This window comes from Pyrgilauda ruficollis, unplaced genomic scaffold (genome assembly GCF_017590135.1).
Source record: "Pyrgilauda ruficollis isolate IOZ18807 unplaced genomic scaffold, ASM1759013v1 scaffold14, whole genome shotgun sequence".
Lineage (NCBI taxonomy): Eukaryota > Metazoa > Chordata > Aves > Passeriformes > Passeridae > Pyrgilauda > Pyrgilauda ruficollis.
Window position 1 is genome coordinate 6,035,494 of NW_024512543.1, and position 27,547 is coordinate 6,063,040.

General features: G+C 41.1%; 1 protein-coding gene across 5 annotated transcripts in view; it reads right to left on the reverse strand.

Moving 5' to 3' along the window:
- The window catches only part of DPF3 (double PHD fingers 3), a 154,286-nt gene that overhangs the window by 48,612 nt on the left and 78,127 nt on the right, over positions 1 to 27,547 (reverse strand). For 2 of the 5 annotated variants that reach the window (XM_041459920.1, XM_041459918.1), the window contains exons 4-7: positions 9,975 to 10,102; positions 5,999 to 6,094; positions 4,927 to 4,965; positions 1,255 to 1,333 (exon numbers count right to left, since the gene is read on the reverse strand). In XM_041459920.1, the coding sequence (XP_041315854.1) occupies positions 1,255 to 1,333; positions 4,927 to 4,965; positions 5,999 to 6,094; positions 9,975 to 10,102 (342 nt within the window). Of the gene's footprint in view, positions 1 to 907; positions 950 to 1,254; positions 1,334 to 4,926; positions 4,966 to 5,998; positions 6,095 to 9,974; positions 10,103 to 27,547 lie in introns of all 5 variants that reach the window. The other 3 variants (XM_041459917.1, XM_041459919.1, XM_041459916.1) reach the window with 2 other exon arrangements.

Sequence of the window (27,547 nt, forward strand, 5' to 3'; positions counted from 1 at the left end):
TTCTGACTCTTCATAACTTTAAGGGCTCTTCCTCCTTGACCATGTTTTTATCATCTGTCATGTCCCATTCATATGCAAGTCTTTCCATTTCTGGGCACATACAGTCACCTGGTCTCACCATACAAGAATATGATTTCATCACATGGAATATAGCTCTTATTCACCATGCAAGCTCCTTATTTCCTCACGTTTTTAAAAAATCAGCAGAAAATACCCCCAAAGATTGATAGCAAGAGTTATTCTTTTAAGGCTGGTAATGTTGCAAGACAGGCAAATAATAGAAAAGGGGGTTCTAGTTGTCCTCAAAACCAGCTGATTTGGATCACAGAAGTGAAGATCTGCTATTCTCCTACTTCTATTAACTTTTTTTAGGTTATTTTCTTACAGGCTAGAAGGCACCTGGTAGCACAAATTACAATTGGATGTACATTCTAGAGTAAGCCTTAAGATGGGATATCTCAAAAATATGTGGGTAAGATAAGTGCCCTTCACAGAAATGAAGCAAAAAAGAATATCAAAAGAAGGAAGGCATCAAGGACTAGACTGTAAAAAAAAAACCCAAACCATTGTGTAACAAATATTAGACTCCTCACTCATACTGGGACTCTGGTACCCTCCTTCAGTGTTGATGCTGGGCTCTAGTATAAGTTTTCCATTCAGACAATGCCTTGCTTCACCTGCTGTCCAACTGCAAGATGCCAAACAGCAGGACTGTATTCAAGGGAATATGTACCAAAACAAAGCATTCAAGATGTTATTTTGTTTCTTAGAAGGGCTCAGCTTTTGATGATGCCACAAGACATCTGGTGAGGGATAAGACTTCAGAATTTAGTCCAGTGAGATTTTAAAAGGACTGAAGGGAAGAGAATCACTGAATATATCAAGAGACACAACAAGGGTGAAGTACCTTTGTCGGAGATTTTTGAGTTATGCTTTTGTTTGTAACTATCTGAAACAGAGAAAGAAATAGAGGGTGAAACTTACATGGGTGAAAAGAATACAAAAGGCAGAGAAGCCAGAAAAAGAGAGAGAGAAAGAAAAGAGATGATTTATTAAAGGGCAAAGGAAAGTGGAGTCTTGCCGAGAACTTAATTTTATTTCCTTCATGCAAAAACACCAAGAGCATCAGCAGCAGGTGGCAAACATGCAAGTCAGAGAGCAGCAGAATCTTTTGCTGTAATATATGAAGCCCTGAGTGCACTGAGCTGGTAGGACCAGGCTGGAAGCAGAATAAGCTGTCTGGTTGCTACTTACTGTCACAAACATAGGGTTTGTCATGATCATCTTGGGAGGCAGCATCATTCCGTCTCCTGCCACCTCCAGATCCCCGAGCCTGCAAGGACAAGAGGAATGTTAGCATTCTTCCATCACCCCCCAGGTCTCCTTGCACCCCACACCCTCCTATGAAAGATGTGCAGTATAAACTAAACAAATCCTCAGCTTCCATACAGGTTTTTCAAAGTGGTCTTGACCCTCCATCTCCTAAGATGTGCTCTATGTTAATGGACCTTGTAAAGCAATGGAGATCCTCTCCACAGATAGCTCAAGCTGTTCATCCATAGCAGTAGGTCACTGCCAGCACATATTCAGTCAAGTATCATCACACATCCATTTCTGAAGATGTTCAAATACCTTCTGAACTGAATATGAACGAATGAATAGATGAACAGGTGTTGAAGGATATATACAAACATTAAATCAGCCAGAAAAAGGCCACAAATAAAAGAGAGGTCGAGTTATTTCCTTCAGTATTTTCAAAGGGGCATTGTTTATGTTGCTATGTTTTGTTTTCTAACTGAAAAGCAGTGTTTTAAAATAGCCTTCTAGGACAAAGATACCATGGCTAATTATAAAATGGAGCTTTGGTCAGTTAGTGGAAAATATTAGATAATGTGGCTACCTGCAATAACAGAAATTACCCAGAAATATCTCTCTGCAGTTCTCTGTTTCTAAAATGGACCATACTGGCAGCTATGGAAACTGAAAAACTTTGTTTCTTCACAGCACAGACTGCTCTGTCTTGAGCTCCAGGGGTGAGAGTGGAATTCAGCATCAAAACTACTCAATCCTGACCCTTCTCAGCTGAGATGCCAACAAGGAAACAGCTCATATCTGTCCAATGCTGCAATTGTGATGTGAAACTGGGAACTGAGCCAAGGCCTTCAATTCTTTCATGTTCACTAATGTACAGTCTGTAAATGACAATAATTTTAGACTTGATCTTTGTTTGAGGAAGTGATCACAGGTGGATGGCTAAATAGCTCTTTATTAATTCTGCTAACTACTCTATTCCTGGAAAAAAATGACAATCACTTCTGCTGCTTCTCTTATTAAGCTGTTCATATTTCTCACTCTACACAAGGCCACCTGACTCAAATCCTGCAAGCCTTTTCCTGTGAAAATAAGAAAAGGACAGAGCTTTGTTAGGTAAAGCTGAAGAAGGTGTGGAAATCCTGAGAAAATTTGCACCCAGCCATAAAGGGACCATAGAAACTCCATCCCTCTTCTATGAGCTTGGAACAGAACTAGCACTATTAGAACTGTATTCCACTGGATATCTAAAGAGAATAAGGAACAGTTTTACACTGGCCTGACAAAGTCTGTCAAAACAGGGATTTATAAAAACTTCACATATTATTTCCCTGGGATTGCTCAGGTCTAACTCTTAATACAGTCCCAAAGGAAAGACATGGATTTGAAGCTATCTGGATGGGGTAAATACTATTATGTATGACAAGGATAACTCTGCCTTCTGCAAAGACCTCTGTGCAGTCCAGCACACATGTGCAGAGCAAGATTTGTAAGGGTGAACTGAAAAGCAGTTTCACCCTAGAAATGGCCTCAGCAACAATTGTTTGGTGGAAGCTTCTTTACTGACCATATCATATAAAATCATCTTACTAGTCTGCACTATTTTCTTTCTGACTGCCAGCTCTTTAAACCCCCTCTGGGCAATGAAATCAATCCCAGGCTAGTTCTTTTCTTCCCTTACTACTGCTAAATGTGCTGCAAGCTGCATTTTAGTCCATGGCAGCTCCTCCACAACCCTCAACTCATCAGGGAGTCTTCACATAGACAAGTGATTTGTCCTTATAAATATTTCTGCTGGTAGCCAGATTAGGATGCAATTTCCCCATTTTACCAGCTGTGTTGGCTTTTCAGGGCTATGAAAAAGATGTAAAGTCTTATATTTGTCACTAGTCAGTAGCTCTGATTCTATTCACACTCTGGGAACATACCTGTTGAGTAAGAAGGTACTATTTTACATAGGTACATTTCAGAATATGATACTAATTTAGGATTTGTTACTCGGAATTTTGCTAGTCTTACAGTCAGCTGTTCCATTTCAAACTGTTCTCAACAGAAATGCTGGGGCACAGCATTCATGCACGGCATGACCACGTGTCATGACCACGTGTCGGATACACTTTTTCATGCAATGAACACAGAGGGGGAGATTTTTCAAGTCAATGACTTTCAATGGGACTTGGGCTCCTAAGTGTGCTTGGTGCCTTTGAAATTGTCCCATAGGATATCCAGCTGATGAGCAGACAATCTGTGCAGGTGCATCTGCGTACATCTCATATCTCCTAGAAAACTACCCTGCCACCTCTTACCACATTGCCCCTGTCCTGCAAAAACACTAAAAATATTTCTGTAGATCTACCTCTTCAACCTTCAGTGTCCTTCCTATGCCCCCATGATTTCATGGGCTAGCCCTGAGGGGACAGGAAACCAAGCAGCTGCCCCAGAGGCAATAAACTGAATGCCCCATGCTTGCTGTCTGTGCTCCAGGCTCTTGAATTCAGTCATCCATGGCTGCCTTTATTCTCCTGACAGGATGCAGCAAAGACTACAAGACTTGATGTGTGAGGCCTGGACCCATGGCCCAGCAACCTTGAAGCAGCCAGAGAGAGTAGCCAAAAAGACAGACGGAGAGTTCGGGATTAAAAATAAAATTATGCTGCAGGGAAAGGAAGGGGCATGTGCAATTTGGAAAGTCCAGAGCAATAGTTCTGTTGCATTAATCTGGCATTTATGCTGTTAGTCCTTCTCACTCCTCTGAATCCCCAAAGGTCACACTCCACAGGATCTTGTTTCCAATGCATGTCCTTCTCCACTTCTGCCATCTAAAAATACCCTAACCAAGTCCTTCCCAGAAACAAAGAGCAGCCTAGGTTTCATGTCACCTAATTTTAAATCCTTAGCCTCAATTCCCTATACTGAGTCAGGTTAGAAAAGGGCTGCCTTTAGGAAACTGGCAAAGCTCTTGTGACCAGATGCAATTCAGGCTTACCAGTTTTCAGCAGCTAGATAACCTGGCCCCAATTTTGAAATTCTAATTTCTACCACATTTTGCTTTGGTTATTGATGCCATCAAATAAAACTAAAATTTGCTTGAAATATGTGGCATTATTCAGATTTCTCTTTTTAGCTGAAAGAAGCCAGGGCACTAGCAGAGCAGGAGTTAGTTGCAAGAAAAAAGCAAGCAATCCTGATGCTCCTGTACTTAATAGGGGGCAAGTTCTAGGGCATAAAATAAAACATAAATGTATGCTTCAAAATGAATGGGACATCTAGTATGCTCCAACTCTTTCCTTACAGTAACAGAGAAAAAATTCTGTAACATTTTCCTGAACAGGGAAGCAAAACCTTGCATGTAACACTAACTTCAGAACTTTGTTTGTACAGGTCTGGGACATACGAATACACCAAATCCCCTTCTCCTGAGCAATATATCTCTTCTAGCTCTTCACTCCCTTTCACTCACCCTAACCAGTATGTGCAATTTACATGAGAGCAACTTATTAGAAAAGAGTTGTTAGCCTGGAATATTAGTTGATTGCTACAGTCAAGCTTATGTGCATGTATTGATTCTATCTCCTGGTTTTGGTTACTGGTTCACACAAATTTTCTGAAACTTACATTTTTCTGGAAAATTTTTTTCCAGGTGGGGGTCTTTGGCTAAGAAAGAAAGAAAGAAAGAAACTGGTTCAGGTGATTTTGAGAATAAGGAAGATGAAATATATACTTATCCAATTATTAAAGTGCTTTGATCTTATATTAAAGGACTTAAGCTCCAAAATAAAGAGGAGCAGAAAACTGAAACAACACAACAACCAAAGAAGAAACCAAAAGAGAGGGTCTGATGCATAAGTACATTGCAAGTATTCAATGTGCTTTCATGTCTCTTATTCAAAGCTATTATATTCTGCTCATTTGGCCAAAAATGTGGCCCTTCTTGCTTGACTTCTATAAACACATCAAAAGGTACATCTGGAGCTCCTGTGCCCCTGCAGCATCCACTGGAGCCAAAGAGAGATGAAAATGCTCAAAACTTCTGAGACTTGTGTTCACGTTTATTTAGATGCCTAGCTTATGGGCCCACAATTGAAAATGTTGATTCCAAGTTCAAAATGTTGGCCTCATTACTTAACTGGTACCCTGATGAATTGTGAAGACATCTTAGGTAAGAGAAGGGACACAGAGTCCCCTAAAGATAAAATATTTCCCTTTTCAAACAAATGGAAGATTTGCCATGGGCTCAAGAGAGCCAGTGTCAGCCACAAAATGCTACCCTGGAGAAAGCTGCAAAACTTATTAACACAGTTCAAGTTACTTTTATTAATATTTTTTTGGCTGTCATGACTGTATTTGCTGCTTTTCTGTAATTAGTAAAGGTTTTTTTAAGGAGCATTGTAATAGCAGGATGTCATCATAGTTATTACAGTTTACATTACAATTGTAAATACAATACTAAAATAAATTTCCCCCACATTTTTACTCTCAAAATAGTCCTTTTCTTTCACAGCAATTCACAAAAGTAAAGTGAAAAAATATTAAAAATCTATTAGATATGACTGAAAATTACCTATAGTGTTATCACTATCATATATTCATGAATAAATACTTTGCATACATAATACACATAAGAAATAAACACTAGAAAGCAGAGGTTTGCTTCCTTCCTTTCCATTCCAATAAACTCTCCACTTACCCGTCCTCTAGGCCTGTTCTTTCGTTTTGGAATATCTTCTTCCAAATCTTCTTCCTCGTTCACTTCATCTGCATTTTCATCATTTTCTAAAACCCTCTGTGGTTGAACAACAAACATGAATGGTTAGAGGAAAAAAGGAGGACACATACAACCAACTACTGCTCTTTACCACAGTGACTGTGGGTTATTACAGTTGATATAAAGCCAAATCAGATCCCAGTACCCCTGCTTCTCTCTACCAAAGCAAAATTTGCTCTCTTTTCCACCCTAAGATCTCCAGGGAATTCCTACTAAAAAACTACTACTGATATCAGTCATCTATTGTTAAAAGGTTCCTAAGAACAAATACTGGCAGCACTGAGCACCAATATTCCAAGACAACACAAATATTAGTATGCATAACTGCAGGCCCTGTCTGGGAATTTGTTTGCCTGGGTTTTTTATTTTCATTTGTTGCAATTTAAATTGTTTTGTTTTCTTCTAATGTTGAGAGTGCACTTCAGGCATACAAAACCAGTCATTTTCTCCTTGGTAGCTCACAATCTTCTTTCTTTACCAAAAATAGAGAAAATTCCCCATATATTCCAGAATGGATCTAGAAAGCCATGTTTTTTAGGGCCTGCACCACAGGTACAACTCTAATCTGGAAGCAGGAAGTTTGTTGCATGAGAATGCTGAGGAATTACAGGTCTCATTGAGGTTAACAGCACCAACAGCAATAATTTGTTCAGCTAATTATTTATTAGGAATAATATTCATCAGCTCACATAACTGTGAGATGCCTGGGCTAGGCAATTTCAATCTTTTAACTTGATCTTTTGAAATGCTACAGAACTAAATGCAGGCTGGCTGTCCTGCATGAAAACATGCACGAGTCAGACATCACATGGAAAAAGGCCAGACAAATCATCACAACACTAATGTGGGAAGAAGTCCCATTGAAATTCCCTCAACCCTTGGCATGTCTGCTAGAAATACAGAAATTGGCCCCAGCCACTCCTCCATTCATGGTGCTGTGCCATTTTGCAAGGGACTAGTCTGGAATCACTAACTTACCTTTGCCATGCCAACATTCATTTAAATTACAGCCACAATGCAGATTAAACTGATAGGAATGTGCTTCAGTCTTACTGTATTTGTCCCTTCTCTCTAATTTCTACTTAAAAACTATTTGAGAGCCAGCAAAGGGGGAACAGGAGCAAATCAGTTTCTTTCTCTCCTTTCTACATACCTCAGGCACCAATTTCTGAATTTGTTGGAAAGAATACAACAGAAATTTCACATTTCAAAAAGTCTGTATCTAGAAGACCAGCTACAAAATTTGTTCTTACTTTATCAAATAAATTTCTAAGACTAATACTGGTCAGTGCATTTCAAACAAGTTGTAGCACATGACAAGGATCAAGTCTTCATTTAATTTTTGCTTCTTCTATTTTTGAATATCAGGAGGCTATTAATGAGCTCTGACCAACATGAAATACAATTTCACATAATACTGGAGGTACTAAATACTAAAGGTGTAAAAGTTAAACATGTTCCAGTTCTGCATACATAAAATGTTTCTTCAAAATTCATACAACTTCATACATTAATTGAATTAATCTTAAGACTGAAGTGCTTGAAAAATGTTGTACATGAGGAGACTGTAAGAATGTATGTAAGAAAATAAGCAAACTTACTGATATGAGTTTGTATTTTTCCATTGCTTCATATCTTAAAGTATCTCAAAAAATCCCCAACAAAACAGGGGCAACCACATTGTATGTGGGAGAGAAAGAAGATAATTTACAACAATAATACTACACAAGTTAAGAGAAATATTACAAACCACTTTCTTCCTTTAAAACTGAAGCATCAATTTAGGAAAGAGATAATATGTAACCAAGTGTGAATTTGGTGACAATGCCAGAGTAATTACTTTAATCCTTGATAGAAGAGGCATAACCTTTCTGCTGTGTGATTAGAAGGGTACTCTAACTCTTCTCCATCAAACAATGGAGATACACATTCAATACTAATTTACTGTAGGGTAAAATTGTCAATCTTGTTACGTACCAACTGTACATCAGCTCCCAATGCCTGCATCTGTTTAGCAGGGGGAACCCTTATATGTTTTAGCAGAGTAACACTTCTTTTCCTATTATGTCTTTCTAAAAGTTTCCCAGCCCTATGTACTATGGTGATGCCAAGCACCAAGTCATCTTCTCTTGACAGATACCATGAATTTGGGAGGGTGGCAAGTGGTTGGGTCTGAGGTGGGAATTGCAATGATGTCTATCCCACCTGCTCCCTCTCACCACCATTGAGGCTGGGTCCTTTAGAGTTACAGCACAGACAAGTATGCAAAGGAACAAAGGAGAGATTTGCATTCTCTTATTTGTCATACCGATAAAGGCACTGATTGTGATTTTCATCTGGTACAGTCTAGCTGCCAGGTGCCAAAGTACACACACTGAAAGCTTTCTGCTAGTGAAGGCTTTGGCAATCATTGTTCTACAGACTGAATCCAGATAAGCAATGCTTGCATAAAATAAAGCAGCAAGACATGCCTTTTGCATCTGTTCTGATGAAACTAGCATCCAGTTGACAGGTCACAGCTACAGCAGTTTAGCTGAAAATCTGTTCTGGTTTTTTTGCACCCTCTCCCTGCTCTGCAATGCCTGGATTTATGTCACTTCCACCATTTCTGAGGTCTCTTTCCTCAGACTGCTGCTGGGGATAATTTGGGAGCTCAGATCACACAGCAACATTCAAAGGCACTTGCCAATTTCACAAGGATGCTGCACCATGACTCCTTGTGACCTTGAAAGCAGGTAAAAACAGACCTTTGGTAAGGGCTCCCAGCTTAACAGATCCATATTACTACTGAAGAAGCAAACACAGAGCAGGGCTCATGCCAAGCTTTTCCCCAGTCCCTAAGCATGGCATGCTTCCTCTTTGATGGTGCTCTTTTACCTGTGCTACTGGGAATGGGAGACCTAGTTGTGCTGCCCTTACCTGTCTAAATGTCCAACAAATAGAGCTGTAGGACTGAACTCCAGGAAATACAGATTTCATGTTTATGTTTTTCTGTTTCACTTTGCATGGGACTGACCCCTCAAATTTTTACAACTTTTAGGTATAGATGCAACATTTTGTATCTCACCCAAAATTACCAAATTTGACACATTGCTAATAACTCTCACTAAAAATCCCTAAAAAGACTCATGACACAATGGTGTTTTAGCATCAGCAAAGATGGGCTGCTGTGGGAGAGGCCCACTTTCCTAGTGATTTAAGATGTTTTAAAAGTGACATGGACTTATACAAGAACCCCTTATATTAGCTGAACTGCTTCTATAACAAACCTACAATTGTGTTTCATCTTTGATGAAATGAAATCTTCACAATTTTCAAACCATAATGCATGCGAAGAGGCAATATTTCTCATACTGCATAACTAATAATAATTGAAATATTTAAGATTACATTTTTTTAAGATATTTGTTTTTCTTATATACCTCCAGAAGGTCACCTACTATTAAAAAAAAAACCCAAACAAACAAACAAACAAACAACAAAAAAAAAAACCAGGCAAGGCAATGACATGTTTTAATCTACAGCAGCTGTGAATCTAAATTGAAATCCATGAAATTCACTTTAAATGTGAACCATTAAAATTCAGTTTACAGTTGGGATCCACTTCAGCTTCTCTTTTTTTTTAAATGTAATTATCTCATAGTGCTGCAAAATGAATTCCAACACAGGACCTGTGCAGAACAGTCAACAACAAAGATTCTTGTGACAAGAGAAGCGTGTGAGATACTGATATCATTTTGAGCATCACAGCATAGCACAAAGGTTTGATAACATTTTGGCACTAGAATGACACAACTACCAACAGATACACTGTTTTGCCACAGGACAAAAGACTCTTAGACTTAGAGACAAATTGTAAAATCCAGCCCTGATGTCAGGGCATGGGGCTCTCCTTTACCTGGATTTCTTGAATAGTGTCTTCCTCTTTAGTGTCTGTTTTTTTCTCTATTGCCTCTCCACGCAGCAAGGCTTCCAGAGTTGTACTTTCTGAGGTGAATCCATCTTTTTTCAGAGGCAGATCAACTTCTGAAAAACAAAACATACTCACTGTGTGTCTTCTCCCAACAGGCTAACAAGAAGGACAGAGATGTCAAGCAGATGATGAACAGACTTTTAAACTTGTTCCTGTCTGGAAGGGGAGCTCTTCAAGTTCATTTAACCTCTAAGAACTCCACTAACAATTAATTTCTATCCTACTGAAAACCTGGTGTCTTTTCATTTGCTGTGCTTGTTTACAGGAAAAAAAGGCTGGATATATTATATCAGGAGGAAATAAATGGGGAGGAAACCCCTCTTTTTTGTGTAAACTCCCTATGCTTTAAATAAAGAACAAAACCAGGACTTTTTAAGATACTAATGTAACAAATATGAAGACTGATCTCCTGAAGAAGAAAAGTAGTTTAATGCAATTTAGCATCTGGCACAGTTTATATAGCACAGCTTCAATCCTCATTCTCCTACACCAGGGCATGTTCCACATGTGGGAAAACAGAAAGCTTGTGTGGGAGGCCAATGCTGAGACCTTACACTGAAAAACAAAGAGACGTGTCTTGAATTTCCCCGTCACACTGACTAGATAAAATCTCCGGTTGGCTCTAGCTGGCAATACCAGCAAAGAAACCCAGTTATGAGTGCAGAATCTTGCTCATAAAATGGCACAACACCCAGTCACTGCAGGAAGAGCCACAGGCTGCCTTGGAAACAGGCTGGGGACAGAGCTCCAAAGACACTGGATTTATGAGGAAGTTTGATGCAACTTGCTGGAGAAGTGAAGGAACAGAACCTTATTCCCCTTTCAAATGCTGCCACTAGATTATGAGGCAATGCAGCAGACAGGCAAATACAGTATGTTAACTTTAGCAAGATGTTAAAATATACCTGGGAAATAATCTAGTTTTCCTTGTAGACCCTAGCCTCTACCCCACTCATACAGGGGCTCATTTAGAGCAATCCCCTGGCAGGGAAACATCCTGCACATGTCTTTACCTGACACTGCCAAGTATGGATTTCTAAAGTACTCCCTCCCTTCTAAAATGAATTCTTTTCTCTAGACAGGTATATTTACAAGTAATAATGTACAAGAATGATGCTTACAAATCAGCATCTGATGTCCTTAATTCACAGTTCTGTCTACTTATGCTTTAAGAACTGTGTTTTGTTCCCCAGTCTGCCTGAAGCTCCCTGCCTTTCTATCACAATGAGCTGTAAATTCTGCAGGACAGAAATTCATGTGTTTTTAAAGTTCCAAATCATTCCTGCAAACCAAATAATGAATGAGCACCTCCACCTGGGACAGTAAAGGATAATCTGTTTCTTGGGGGCTGTTGCATCCCAGGAATATGTTTGTTCTTTATATGAAAAATTTTCAGTTATCAAATGATTCAGCATCCCTGATTTGTACTTCCACAATGTACTTGCTCCAGTCTTCTGAAGTGGGAGAGCATTGCTCAGCCAATAACCACAGAAAATCCAGCAGAAATTCCAGAAAAAGCTATTCTATTCATGGAGGGAAAGGCTGGGTACAAACCATGCAGAAAAACCAAACCACTGGGATTTTAAAGGAAACTCCCAGGACAACCCACACAATGGGATGGGGTCAACTGTGAATTGATCCCCCTTCTCATCACAAGGAGCTCTATTCAATCAGGCCTCTGTTTTCAGCATTAAGCTCTGCATACGTATCCCATTATGGCCCCTTCCCCAACTTCTCCCTTGCTTGAGCTATAAAAAAGACAGAAAAGTCAAAAGAGAATTATACAGATTGAATTTCCCTGTATGAACGCCTAGTACCTCCCTCTGGATCCAGACATTTCAATAGAAAGAAGAGATTTTCGACGTGATTTATGTGCAAATCCCAATGCTTGAATCTGTAGTCACTGAGGAACCTCCATAATCATCTCTGGATGTGGGCTTGGCTTAGGTTCAAAGTCCTGTGCTTGGGTGCAAAAGGGCATTTGCTCTGTATTTAGAACCTTGAGGGACTGCAAACCCCAAGGGGTCATCATATATTCAGCAAGCAAAGAAGCTTCAAGCAAGCTCAAGGGCATTGGAAACAAACATGTCCTCACTGAGACAAGCTATGCCTGTCTCTGGATACCAATACATTCAGCAAAGGAATGCATTAGAAAAGGAAACGAGCAAGGAAAGGTTGAGGCATAAGTAGAACATATATGAAGGTGGAACTACACTCCATTTGTTCCAGAGATAGCAAAAACTAAGTTTGAAAAGAGGGAAAGGTAGGTTTTAAGGTCAAAACAGGCAGCTGTCTTTAATAGGCATGGTTGTTCTGTGTGGCATTGCTACTTCCCAACAACAACACTCAAGGAGGACTTTTCATCCAAAACTCTCAGAGCATTTTCTAATTACTAAATTTAACATCCCACTGACAAGGCGTTGTAAGGTAATATTTTTATTCACAGTTGATGGGGGGATTGAATCACCAAGAAGTTAGTGAGCTGGGCATCCAGGGAAAATAAACTCAGTCTCTGACACCCATTTCCCCACTAAGCTGACTGCCATTCAACTCCTTCATTTTTTTCCCCACTGGTAGCTTCCATGAATGCATTTTAATTCCTAAATAGCTCTAGAAAGTGGGAAAAAGCAGACACTGTCTTATCTAGAATGTAAAGTCTACAGCATAAAAACCTTCGGAGGTCCAAAGACAACCCTTCATAATGAATTCAGTCTCTATAATAAATCCAATTCTTCCTGAAGATGGTTAGTCTGTAAAGGGTACAGTAATGAAGACAGGAAATTATGTTTCCAAACCAGTTTTTGAACCCCCACAGATGAAAGTCTTCTAAAATCAAAAAGATACTTCAGTTTACCTACAGAAATAGTTAAACACTACCAGGGATCATTAAATTAATTTCACTAAATTCCTTATTTTCTCTTTCCTATTTAACTATCCATTATTTTCCCACAAAAGCAAGAGAAGTATCTTTTACTCTTGCACCAGTATCCTAAAGAAAACTGAGGAATCAACCCAAAACTGAAATTTAGTTTCCATGTGAAAGTCAAGGCCTTCCCCATACTACAGGAACTGCTGTTTTGAACTAAGATGGGGTCCGTTCCACTCACTGTCCTGCTTATGAAGGTACCAGCCAGTGCCTGAAGCTTCAAACAAGGCCAGAGGGAGACTTTTCTGGGCTTAAGAAATTAAGCTGTGACCCTGTGCTTACCTCTACTTTGATATTGCTCATGCCACCCTATGCAGTCACCTCACATGTTACTGTAGAAGCTATGAATGTCTGCCACGAGAGAAATGCAAAAGACCTTACCTACCCTAATACTGTGTTTCATCCTGAGAGATAAATACAGTATCCCCTCCAGTTATCCTAAATCTGGCTCTTCTGAGAATATACAGAATAGCCCAGCCCTTACTGAATTTGATACACTTTTACCTCGATGTTTTCCCACCTGATAGAGTTCAACAGTTTAACTATGGTTTGAAAGAAGGAGTGTTTGACTTTATCTGTTGCCCACCCCCTTGTTCTTACTGGGGAAAATAGAAGTTCTTGACCAAAATTTTTGTAATTTCTTTTAATTCCTCTCCTTCCAAGGATAAACAGTCACAATCTTTTCTATTACTCTGCTGTGGGAAGTTTTCCATATGGTCCTGACAAACCTCTCTGAACTTTCTCTTATTATACATCAGTCTTCCCAAGATACTGCATCTGGCATTTTCAGATGAAACCATATCCCCCATTTAAACAAATGAATTATGGTATTCTTTAGATTACTCCTCAGGCTGTGTCTTTCAATGGCCAAGTTACTTATTAAGCAGAAGAATTAGGAATCTTGTAATGGGGACAAGAACTTCCCATAAGGAATACATTCAAACACTCAGGTACCATATTATACTGCCTGTCCCACTGCCCACTCCCCAAGCACATTCACATCTCCCCAGAGTGCTCTGCAAAACCTTCCCGGCCATGATTGCTCTCAATAACTTCATAATATGTGCAAATCTTTGTAGTTGACAAGGTATTCCCACTCTGCAGCTTGTTCATTACTGTGTTACACAACACAGGACCATGCACTAAACGTTGATACACCAGCTGTAAGCCTTTATCTACTATGAAAGTTCTTTCTTCCATTATCTTTTATTCCAAAAGGTTTGATCCAAGACAATTCTTAGTTTCTCTTTGGAGACATACCAAAGGTCTTCAGAAAGTTTAAGAAAATTGTCAACCTATTAGTTTTTTACATATGATGTAAAGAATTTTAAGAAAGTAGTGAGGCATGCTTTTCTTTGGTAGGAAATATGTACTTGGTTAGAACCTCCTATATCATCATTTCCCAGGTGCTTTACTGCTTATATGTAATTACTGTTTCAATCAATTTCTCAGATGTTCATGTAGAATTTATGTGTCTTTAAATCTCTGAATCACATCCAAATCCTTTTTAAATATAGGTAATAGCATTTGCTACCCACTAATTGTTCTACATTCATTGTAACTTCTAGTTTGTATGACAAGCTCTGCTCCAAACATTAGCATTTCAGGGAACATAATCTTTATTACAAGTAATAACTACCAGTAAAGTCACTATAATTAAAAGCTTACTCTTTAATATGAAAATTTTAAGAAGGTTTGTAGATAAATTTCCTTTTGATTAGTACCACAAATACAATAGCACATGGTTAATGTAGCAGATACAAGAAGTAGTAAGAACTATACAAAATGGAAATGTCAAATCAATAAAAATCATCAATGAAAAAAACCCTGTTATTTAAGAATTCTTCCTGTTTTAGTAAACCATCATATTCTTGGTGTCACAGCTAAATATTGTGCATATATTATAATTCAAATGTGCGCGTGTGTGTGTGTGTGCATATAATTATAATTTATGTTTCTTAACTTGGCAGAGTCCCTTTCATAGTGATTAAATTAACATGGTTATTTCTGCTTACCAGCTCAGTGCAGCAACCTCTCTATTTATTAAGGTCCTGAGATTGCAGTGGTAGAATCTGAACAAGCACCCATGCCAGTATCATTCCTGTATCTGTTTTCCATTGAAATGCTGCCTCCAAAAGAAGCACATTTTCACAAATCCCACAAAATGGTGGGATTTTTCAAGTTTCGATTTGCCAAAATAGCAAAATAGCTGCAAATTCCTGTCCTTAAATAAGCTACATTTGGTTTGCAATGCACTGAGAGCTAAGCAACTTTTCAGTGTCTCTTTGAAACATAAATTAAAAACAATCATCCCTTTTTCTATACAGTGCAATGTATTTGTTTTACAATGGATCATTTCCATTGCCACAGTAGCAGCTGCCACCCAAACCATCATCTCTGTGCACTCGTAAGCAGCTCCATTTCCAGTTATAATTGGGAACAGAGATACTTATTGGGTGAGTTCCAGCATGATCTATCACGCCAGAGACAGCTACTATGCAAACCAAAGCAATCCAGCTTCCAAAAACACTCTTAGACAAACACTGACTTTGCACATAGATTCTTGCGTTTTTGTTTCTTGGTGCCATTCTTTTGGAACATAAGAAGTGTCAGAGGAAACTATATGTTACGAGTCCATGAAGTGCTGTTTAGGATGGATAAATCCAAGGGTAGTACCTTAATAACCACTACCTCTTTAAAATCATATAGGTGGTCTAAAAAAGCCACCTAATTCACAGTAAACAGAACTACTGCTGAGTGAATGCAGCCACTAAGCTCATTAAGAGGATGTGGCAGGATGTGTCTGAAAGTGCAGTGCAGTGGCTCAGCAAGCAATTAAATCCCATGACAGTTTAAAATGAGAATCCATCAGTGTCACAAGAGTGTGAAGCCTCAGCATCTCCGCTGTTCCCACCCCCAGCGTTTTATTTATTATGGCGTATTGGGAACATGGGAAGTCAAAAAGATTATAATGAAATATGCCATATAAAAACCAGATTAAGCCTGCTCTTCTTTGGGGAAATATGCAGAGAGAGAAGCTGTCTGTTAGCTGTCGAGTTTGCAAAAGATACCATCTTTTGGGATGGTGCTCTCTGCCAGCAGACTGAGTGCCCCAGGGGAAATGGTGGTGAAAAACCCAGACAAGCAGCATCCATCCATCCATCATACGCTCATCTCTACATCTCCAAGGCACAAATATAGCGTTAGAGTGCAAAGGGTGGGGGCAGGGGGATGGAATCCCTTAAGAAAGAATGGGGAGACAATGCCTTACGTGAATAGCTGCATTCTGTAGCTTTTCTGTGGATGCACGGCCAGACTCTCCTTAGCTTGTTTGCTTGCTTGCTTGCTGTGTCCATGGCCAGCACAGTGACTTGTTAGCATCCTTGGAACTGATACATTCACAGCAGCGACCAGAACCAGGCATACTAAAGGCAGGGCTCTGCCCCTGCCAGCACAGCACAGCACAGCCCTTCACTCCTTCTGCAGATCCAGATCTCCAAAACCCTTCTTTCACTACACCACATCCTGTTATTCCAGGGGCAGATGCTCGTGTTATTGCTATTATGATTTAATGCTGATCTTCCATGGCCCCTGATATCCCACCCTTTTCTCCCAACACTCCTGCAATTCAGCACCCATCTGCAGCAAACTTGTCACTGCCAGTTCTGCACATACATGGTCCACAGAACCTCCTGTCAGCCCAGCCCTGGGCCTCCCCTGGGACAGATTACTGATAACACCGACTCTCACAATGAGTCCATAAAGCCAAACAAAAGTCCCTAGAGAGTAGTAAACATCAAATTCACTTTATTTTTAATCCAAGCTGCAAAATAGCCATGCTGTACTAGAGACTGTAAGGCTACTCCAGTAATTATTTGTCTCTCCCACCAATCCCACTCTAAACTTCATGTATATTATTGCACTCTCAAGGTAAACTGGGCTGTGGTGAGAACAAGAATCCAACCACTGACAATGATAAACCACTTCTAGAAGACCACTTGAAAATATTAGAGCATTTATTTCCACAGAAACAAACCATTTTGAATGGAAAAAATAGTTTAGAGGACCCTCTATCCTGTAAAGATCTGACAATCTTAGCAAATGTTTTAAATTACAGGCACTACTGAGGTTTGCTCTAGGGAGCACAGGAAGACTGGAAAATCCCAATGTCTCCCTAGCACCTCTTCAAGGAAAGCTGCTAGTGTCATGATGAGGCTGGGGGAGGGCAGAGGAGGGGGAGAAAGGAAAGACAGAGGAAGATCTTATGTGGGTGGGACTGTACACTCTCAGTCTTTAGCCTGAGCATAACTGCAGAAATATCAGAGGACAACTTTGAGTTTTGAGACTGGGATTCAGTGGAAAGCTTCTATCAGCCCCTAGTTAAAGTATGTCCCAGGAAGCTACAAGACAACAGAAGGGAGAAATAGGGCTGCAGAAAACTGCAGAGGCCCTTAAACATAAGGTTAAGCATTGTTTAGTTTAACCCGCTACCAAAATGTGGTCTTTACAAGCAGCTGTATTTCTCTGGCAGACTAGAATGTCTCCATAAAATCCCTCTCAAAAGAGAAAAAAAAAAAAAAAAGCAAAACAAAACAAAACAGCCCTCTTGTCAGTTGTCTCTTGCAAGTTTTCTACAGATTTATTTCTCAGCACAGTTATAAATCATTGTCACATATAATAAGTTGTACCTGCTTCTCAAAGACTGCCAAATTAGAGTATCAGACTAAATGCTGGATCAAGTAACTACCCTCAGGGCTGAAATCATCTCCATTCAGAAATATTTCCATTCAATAGCATTTTTCTAGCACTTATTTTTGTTCTGGTAACTCCTGCATTTATGGGCTCACACTGCACCACGACTTCTGCAGCAACACTGTAGGCACTATCAAGGGACAGAGGTAATATAACTGCTACAATTTAGAGAAAAATGTTAAGCAAAAAACCTGTTCCTTTGAGCTTTGTGCCACCCTAACAGGGCTTCTGGTCTGTTGGGAGTAAAATAATAACTTGGGCTATCTGTAAATGGTCATATAGAATCACTCACACAGACAGTTGATGGGCATTTTGACCCCTCCAAAGCACCAGAATTAAATAATTAACCAGACAGTTATCAGCAAACACCAGTGTCCCCCTCCTCACAGGTGGGATAGTCATGCCCACATTGCACACTCTGCAAAGGGTAGCAGGGAGTGGACCTCCACCGCAAGCAACTGCACTGGGTGTAACAGAACTGAATAAAAACACTTGTACTGCACACAAACTCATACATAAACCATGTGCAGAGGCAGCCATGCCAACCTTCCTGCAAATTCTGTGAGATTCTGCATAGCTTCTCGTCCTTATCGAGGACAGTGGAGGGGATACCTTTAGTAACAGATAAATCTCTGTAATGCAGTTATCTCTCAGCTGCAGTGCACAAGCATCCCAATTAATTCAGTCCAGGCCTAGCAGAGCCGGCACTAAGCCAGAGCTGATAAACCTGCCAAAGCCAATCTGAGTCCTGCAGGGATCCTTGGGAACCTGCTCTGCACGTTCTGCTGCTCCCTGCTCAGGGGGTTTGTGCTCAGCTCTGCCTGGCTCTGCATGGAGGGGCAGCTCCGCTAGCGAGGCCTTTCTAACACCCACAGTTCTAGGCAGCTGGCAGAGACCCCCGCTCACCCCGAGGCTTCAGCAGGGCAGAGCAGGGCTTCTGAGAGCGCTCAGCCTGATGCCAGCTGTGCCAGCCCCGGTCCTGCGCGGCCCCTGCAGAGCTGCCACATGCGGGAAGGCAGCGGAGCAGCACAGCTCTGCCTGAGGCTCAGCCACGCACACCTGGGGCAGCTTCCCTGGCTCACCGAACTGCACACACCAACGGAGAACAGCAAGGCCACAGCAAAGTGGCAATGATTTTAGCTTGGGATAGGGAGCAACCACCCCAGATGCTGCCTTCGGCATCTCTGCTGTCCCACCAAGTGATGCTGAGCCAAATACTAACAGAGGCACTCTCTGCTTTTCCATCATCTGTCAAATGGAGATAGTCTTCACCTATCCTCTGGGGTTTGGTAAGGCTTGTTTAATATTCATAGGCATTCAGACATTCAAATAAAGTGCACCAAAAATGCAAGGTGGTCTTACAGGCTCTCACAAAGACAGATTTGAACGTATTTTCTTTACAGCCAAGAAAAGCACTCAAAAAGTAGGACTATTTCCACAGATACCAGATTTCAGTGGCCAATTCACAAATTCCAAAGGACAAAGATAATATTTACTCCTATGTTAAGATACATCTGACAAATGAAGCTATATAAGTGAAAAATGTTATTATAAGAAGGAAGGCTTGTAATAGAAAAATGGCATTAGATGCTGGTAGGTAGCCTTTCAAAAATGGGAACGAACAAAGCAAATTATCTCTGAGATGCTCAGATCTCTTGCCACAAAAAGGCAAGCAATTTCAAGAGGCCTATAAAGGGTTTAGACAAAAAGGTGAACTCTAGAATTAATAACAGAATGGTAAACAGGAAGATTAATGGCACCAGAGAAAATGCAGATGGTGAAGCCCAGCCTGCAGGCTCAGCAAGCCTCCGAATAGGGAGGGGGGAAAAGGCAAGGTGTAAACAAGGTGACCTTCAAAGCCACGGGAATGCCTGCCAACAGGCCAGCCAGAGGGCATCCCGAGACACAGATGTGCCAGCTGGGGGAGGCTGTCTCATGACAACGGGAACAAGATTTGTCTTTTTCAGAATTTGCAGGGAGGCAATACGGGTAGTGGCAGAAAATATGACCATTCATTCAGAAGTGGCACAATTAAATGCACAGGTAGGAAAAGGATGCCTTCCATTTTGCAAAGAAAATACAAAAGAATTCCCTGAATATCCCCACTCAGAAAGGTCTTGTGCCCACTTGTAAAGCCTGCTCATGCAAGGTGTGGGAGAGGAGAAACTGGTTTTCACCAAACAAATGTTTTCCTTGAGGGTTTATGCTTTAATTTTATGGTAAGAAGAAAAAAAAAAAAACCAACAAAAAAAACCTCAGCACATACTGCAAAGCAGCTCTTTAAGCCCATGATGGTATAAATTTTCTCCATCTTGGCATAAGTCTGTTCACTCCAGATGGCACATTTGGGTTGAAAGCAGGTAAAGATTTCTCAGAGATCTCTATGTCCAGTATTTACAGAGTTCCCTTGCTCTGCCTCAGTGCTTAGTTGGTCCTTCTGTATGCCTGGGAGATCTCAGTTCTTTGCCTACAGTAAAAACTGGGAGAGAGAAATCTATCACAGTTCTGCAGGGAATCCTGGCTCTGTCAGGCCTGATGCTTAGATCACTGTGATCAACCAGGAAAATTAAAAGGTAAATCACACATTTTTTTAAATGCATCAATCAAACACCACAGTGGGGCAGTGCTAAGGGGAACAATGCTATCTCTGCATAAGCCTTGTACAGAATAAGCCAAACATGAACAGTTATGGTATCCAGCGGCAAGAATATTAGGGGAAAACAGAATAAGAAACAACATTACAGCACTACAGCTCACTGTGGGAAAAAAAAGCAGACCCTAGCTATAGGAGTCCAGCAGGCAGAGTATTCACACACATTTTTTTCCTTTCAGCCTGGCTCCAAGAAAATCAAATCTGAGTATTTCAGGCAAAAAGTGGCCCATCTGAGTTCAGTGCTGAAACCAGCTAATTCAGTGCTAGATGTGTAAACAGACATGTCTGAATGTGTTTTCTTCTGATGGGCTGCATACCAATGAAGATATTGCCATGACCTCTGGTTTCACAGTAGGAACCACAGGTGCTGGATGAGGTCAGGCAGCTCACGCAAAGCCTGCACAGCCCAGTGCTGTTACATCAAGAAGGCTTGACCCAAGCAAGCTTGACTGGCAGCAGGAGCTGCCCAGTGGCTCTGGGCATGAGTACGCACCTGTATCCAGAAGGTCCCATCATATGGCTCTGTTGATTGCTTTTTGAATAGAACAGGAATGGAGGGACATACCTGAAAACACTAATGTGGCAGTAAGGAAGGAATCAGGAAAAATAGGAATAAAAACAGCAAGATGGAGGAAAGGTACTATACTCCTTCTCCCTGTCTGCTGCAGCTAACTAGGACATGCTTGTTCTGAAAACTGCTGCAGAAAAGTCTGAAAAATGGACTCTGGGCCATGAATTATGTCTTTTTAATATCCCTCTCCTTTCTCCTCTCTGCTAACAGAGAAACACTGTAAACTCCCAGACCCTGAAAATATACATTTCCACACCTTACAAAATACAGTGAAAATAGATGATAATGGGGAAGAGAGAGAGAGCCATGCAAGGGGAAAACAAAGTGAAATAGAGAATAGCTGCTCTTCTCTCCTTTCCTTCTGCTCAGCTTTCATTTCCCTTTGTTCATCTAACACTGAGCCAAACTAAGCCAAAAGGAGCTGCCATGCTGGGCTTCAAGATTGATGGCTGCAGGCAGACTCCACAGTGAAGAGACGGATGACTGGTCATTTCCCGCGATGCACTAAAAAACATCCATCCTTGCAGCCATGCTGAGGCCATTTGTGCTCCTTTTGAAATGAGAGATAAACACAGGCAGCCAGAGGCACCTGACTGTCCTTCTCCCTCAGAAGGACAAGCTATAGTCCTCTGGGTTCCTTGAGAAGGTCGCTCTGTCCATCCCTGAACATCTGGCTGTGGGATTTGCTAAGTCTCTCTCTCCCCCGGCAATCATCCATCTATTAGAGCACAGTGCAGGTTGGAAGAAAACGGTGAAGAGAATGGCGTGACAACCTCATCAATCTACAGCTACACGCTTGGCTATTTAGTTTTCTTTACACTATTCCTAAATACGGGGGGGTGGGGGGGACAGAACTGCTGCTGGTATGAAGGAGGGAATTGTGGAAATGGCAGTGTGGATTGAGTAAGTCCTTATGACTATTAAAATGTTGTGCATGTACTAAAGCAGTAGGGAACTAATTAAGATTCAGGATTGGAAGGCAAAACAAAAAAGTTGGATGTACTCTTGTTCCATCTGTAGCACTTGCTGAGAGTTCAGATGTACTTGGGGCATCATCTCTAGCAGAAAGAGGTTAATTTTTTATTTTGCCCACTCAGATATTAACAGAAAGCTCTCTGGAAGAATATACTGTAAGTATATTTATAGTGCCAGCCCTGGTATAGCAGCTTCAGAGGCACAAAGCACTTAATCCAGAGTCCTTTCTATTTAGTTAATAGTGTCTTTGTTGCTGATGCTGTCCTGGTCTATAGCACTGCTCACAGATACAGCCTCTGTGTTTCCAGTTCTCCTGCCGTGCTGCTACCTCACTTAGGCAGTGAGCATTACATGGCAGATGTATCCATAGCATCACTTACAAATTAGCATCACTGCAGAAATTCCTGTAACCATGAACCTCACTTTGTCAGAGTAGCACATATCTGTAACTGTGTCATTTACAGACATTGCACCAAGGAAATCATGAGAAGATAAAAGCATTCACCATCCCTCAAAAACACAAAGAAATGAGTCACTTGCTTCAAGTTTTTTTTATGTAGTTTTAGTGCTCTATTTGAGCCAGCTTTGAAGATTTGTCCTTTGTTCCCATCATGCTATGCTGTTTATTTTAGGCCAGCAACAAAAGGATTTTCACTACAGCTCTTTAGGACATGCATAGGATATTAATCATGACCATGTATTTTCCTAAGACATAAACCCCATACTTGCCAAGGGCAATCACATGCATTCAGAAGGACATAATTTCCATCAAGAGAGGTAAAGTTTTCATCCTTTCTCCTACACCAAGAACCATAGCTTTAGCTGATGGAAACCACTGCTTGCTGTTGTCTTCATCAGAACTAATACCTACAACAGCTAAGGTCCCAGGCCTGGTTTGTTTAAGGGGAACCATGGTCCAAGTGCATCGTAAATGAGATCACTTGTCTAGAAGACATTGCACATAAAAGCCATATCTACCTATTCCAGTGTATTGCATCAAACCTCTTTCCCCAATGGAGTTCTTACTGGGAAGGGATGCTATGGCAAACACCAATGGTGTCAGAATCCTGAAGAATAAAACACCTGTAATAAACTATTAGTCAATCAAATGCAAAATGCAGGGAATGCTGAAATTAATCATAATCTAGTAAAAACATACTTAATATCTCTTGGGTATGAGGCTGTAAAATGTTTACTACAGAGAATGGGAATGCAGAATGGAAATTTCCACCAGGGAAAGTTGGTAGGAGGTACAGGGATGTGGGAGGGGAAGTCATCATACTCTCTCCATTCTACTCTCAGCAATTCTATAAAGCTTGGCTTGTAAGAGTTGAAACTGAACATTATATTAACATTTATTGCTCATTCCGTTATATTATGCACCAGGAAAATAACATCTGCTATAAATATTAGAATATTTCATGCTACAAATCAATTTAATTTGCTGTGTGTCATGAGAACAATAAAATTTAATAAATAGGGAGTTTAAAACCATATTTTATGTAATTATATTCCATAATATCTTTGCTGGGTTTTGCTAACATTTTCTTCTATAAAGCAGCACATAGGTACTACCATACTGTTGACCTAGTAGGCCAGTGACTTCACTGGGCTCTGTGCAGGATGTTGAGTACCAGACCTGCAAGTCTGGTCCAACCCAGTACTTTACACGTAGACTTAACTTTAAGCACGTGACAAGTCCCATTAATTACTAAAAGATCACTCATGCTCCTAAAGCCCAGGCTCAGGTGCTTTCCTTTGCTGGGGTTGGACAGCTTGGCATCTTATGAGACTAAGCCCTGGGGACTTGATCCTATAAGCCCTTTTTCATGTGATTACCAGAGAATTCCCAGAATTACTCATATGAACATGTAAAATAGATGCAATGAATTAGATTAAAAATACCCATTTCCTAGGATCTTGTGTCCAGTACTTGCATGTGAACAGTACCTGTGCACTGCAAAAACCCTTTTGATGATGTGGCTTATCTTTTCTCAGCCATTTTTACCGGCTATACTTAGAAAAGGGACAGTAGGTTTGCCAGGAAAGCTGTTCAGGTTCAGTTTTAGCTCCAAGATTCCTACAGGGTACACAGCTTCCTGTTTGCCCCTCCCCATGCTGGAGAGCAGGTGATTTGTGCCTTGAGGGAAACGGATCTGACAGGTTCCAGCATTTCCCCAGGGACCATCCCCTGGTGCTTCCCCAGTGCTTCCCATAACCCTTTCTTCTGGTAAGCTTTGAGCTTACCTTCACTCCCCCTTCATTTTAAGGTTAAATCTGTTTATTTCATAAATAAATAATCCTGATAGTTGCTTACATACATCGAGGTTAATTTCATAGCAGGGGGATAAATCCCACAGTGTTCTACCTCTCCAGGAGGAATAATGTGTCTCCTGGAGACACAGCACTCTCAGTCAGACCTTGGCAGCTTGAGAGGCACATCCTGAATAACCTTTCCCCAAAGACACATCCTAGCAGCCAGATGTAGGTCAAACACAGTAGCCAAGAACAGTAAAATAGCAAAATAATGGGCTGGATAGCTCAGAGAGGGTGGTGGCACCACAAGGAAGCTCTCTCTCAAGCAGTCCAGGTATTTCAAGCCAATGCCATCTCAGCTGCCTGAGACCTCCCTATCATGTCTTGCAGATCAAGCCCCAAGAGATGACCTGCAGTCACACTCCTCTACTGGAGTAGAGGCTCCAAGGAGATCAACAGCACAATTCATTTCTTCCATTTAATGGCCCACTGTAATGACCAGAACATTTTTTCAGAACAGCCTGCCTCCAAAGTCATCATAACTCTATTTTCACAAATATACTAAATACAGCTAAGATGACACAGCAGTGGGAAAAAAAATAACTATAAGTGGCTGCACTGCTTCTGAAATTACAACAGCCTTGTGTCTGTGGTGCGCTACACATGCAGCCTATGTTCCATTCCCAGTGATAAGATCCCGAGAACTCAGAAAACTAGATTTAACAGCTTCCAAAATTGCCTTATCTTGTTCAGTTGCTACTACTTAGCCTGATGACTAGAGCCAAAGGGTTTGGCTTCAGTGGGCTTTTGATCAAAACCCAGAGGGGTTCGAAAGCCCAATAGCTTTTTCATGCATCTCTCTCCTAATTATGCAAACTGGCTCAGCCACACAAGAACCAGGAGTAATCCTGGGTGATTCATACAAGCCATCTCAGCTAAATAACAGAGTTCTCCTGGTAAAACTTTGAATACAAAATACGTGTAGTGACCTGTTCCAGATCTTACAAATGAAAGAGAAACTATTTACACAAAGTTAATCCTGTAAATTCTACCAGCATGACTGTGGAGTTAAACAGCAGAAACAATGTTTTTGTTTTCTTGGCTGGACTATTTATAGAATATTATCTGCTTTTCTAGAAATGAGTGTTTTACCTCCATAACTGCAAAATCACGAAATTCCATTTGGGGGAAAATACATATTTACTTACAGTCACTGAGCTGAATTAGTCTAAGAATTTGCAGCTTATGACATGTAACAACACCAAGCAAGAGCAGTGCATGATTTGAAGGAAAGATTACCACAGCCCTGGCAGCCATGACATACAGAAGGCTGGCTCCCCAGTGGCCAGAAAAACAAAGCAAGAAGAATTACACTGTGCAAAACTCGAGATATCTTTCCAGCAATTATACTGCACAGCCAGCCTTGCAAAAACTGGCTCAACAATTCACCTGTGGCGAGTCTCTTTATTTGTATATATGGGTGTGTAACAAATTCCTTATTTTTTCATCATCATCCTGGTACATATAAGCTCAGGCTGTGCACCAGAGCTGGTACACTTCCATACCAGTTTTGCAAGGATTTCTGCTGATGGCCAAAACATTTAACACTGGCACTTTGAGGGCTTGGTAAATGGCATGATTTATTCATTAATTTATTTTTATTTAGAGGCCTCCCATACCCCTTCCTTTTTCTCTAAAAGTATTTATTAAATATCTTTAGGTACTTTTCTGAGTCAAAGGAGACTGATGTTTTAGTACCTCCATTTCACACACTGAGAAGCTGAGAGAAAAAGACAAATTCCATTGGCCCTGGTCCTGTGTGGGGCATAGGAGATGCAAGGATGTGATGGTGTGGTATGACTTGAAGTGCAGAGATGGGCACCTCTGCTACAGATTGGCAACAGGACAAATGCATATTTCACTGCAGCACTTCTATATCATGATTCTGTGACAGTGAATACATGCAAAACTAGACAGGTTCTCTGTTATTCTTAGTGCCATGTAAGAAAAGAAAACTTTATCTGGCCAGAGATCTGGACCAGGAAAGGCTCCTGTTTTAGGTAGAATTGAAAGGTGGTAGATGAGATGGAATAAAGAGGTTAAATGTGTGTATAATAGAAAGAAGCTGATACACAAGCTGACACAAAACATTGATGAGTTTTCTCTTGGTGACAGAAAGTCACTTTTTCTGTCACACAAGTCATAGCTGGATGTGTGCTTTAAAGCAGCAGTTCTTGCCTGTGGTGCCATGTCCTGCTGTGAGCACAAGATTAGTGGAGAATTGGAGCCTACTATTTCGATTCAGGAGCATTGAAGGACCCACCTGTAAGCTGCAGGTTTAGCTGATGAGTAAACACATACTAAAATTTAGGCCAGAAACCCAAAACAAAAGGCCCAGCAGAATTCAATGTTTATACTTGTACAAAAAACCCAGCAAAGACAAAAATCAAACACCTCTGGCATCCCCATTCCCAGACTGGATTCACAATGGAAAGCTTCATTTTGTTCCAAAGTGCTACAGAAGTGTGACACACATAGGTACATGACAGACCAAGCTCAGGACTCAGCATGGGCAGGGTGCAGATGTGCTTTCGAACAAATCGAATGGGAACTGAAAACGATCCACCCTCCCCGTCCCAAAAAAAGTTAAAGTTTTTTTTGTTTTGTTTTCCTCTACATGAGGTGACAAGAATAAGGACGGGTGAGTACGGCTGAGAATGAGATGTGCTCTCGGCTAAGGCGGCCCGGGCGCTGCTCCCAGCACACGCCGCTCGGAGCGCGGGCCGCTCCAGCCGCGGGGGAATTCCCGCTGGGAGCGGCCCGGGCGCGGAGCTCCCGCTGCCCGCCGCGCCCTCTGCCGGCCCCGCCGCGCCGCTGCAGCCGCTCCCGGCCCCGCCACAGCCGCGCCGGCGCTGCCGGGCGCGGGGATCCAACGCCCTAAAATCAGGGATAGTTCAAAGAACGCAGCACAAGGGACGGGGAGAGCTGGGGGTTCTGTGTGCTTTCTAACACAAAGTACTTCGGGGTGCAGAAGGACTTGAATTAAACGCAGACTTTAAATGACATTTTAATTTCAGAATTTTGGAGAGCCAGGAGCAAAACTCACAGAAGTTTGCTAACAGGCTATTAAAATCCATCTTACATGAGAAATCCGGACCAAATCATCAGAGAAACAAACCTGCTCCTCTCAAGCCAGCTCCACCCTAAATGTAGGGTTCATTATGGCAAATGTTAATAAAAGCCATGAACAATTAAAAAAACCTAAAATAAACTCTACACAGTTTATCTTTGATAAACTCACATCTGCAGAGATCTGTCAGAAGTCTGAACAGCTGATAATGCCTCCTTCAGGAATACTGTATCCA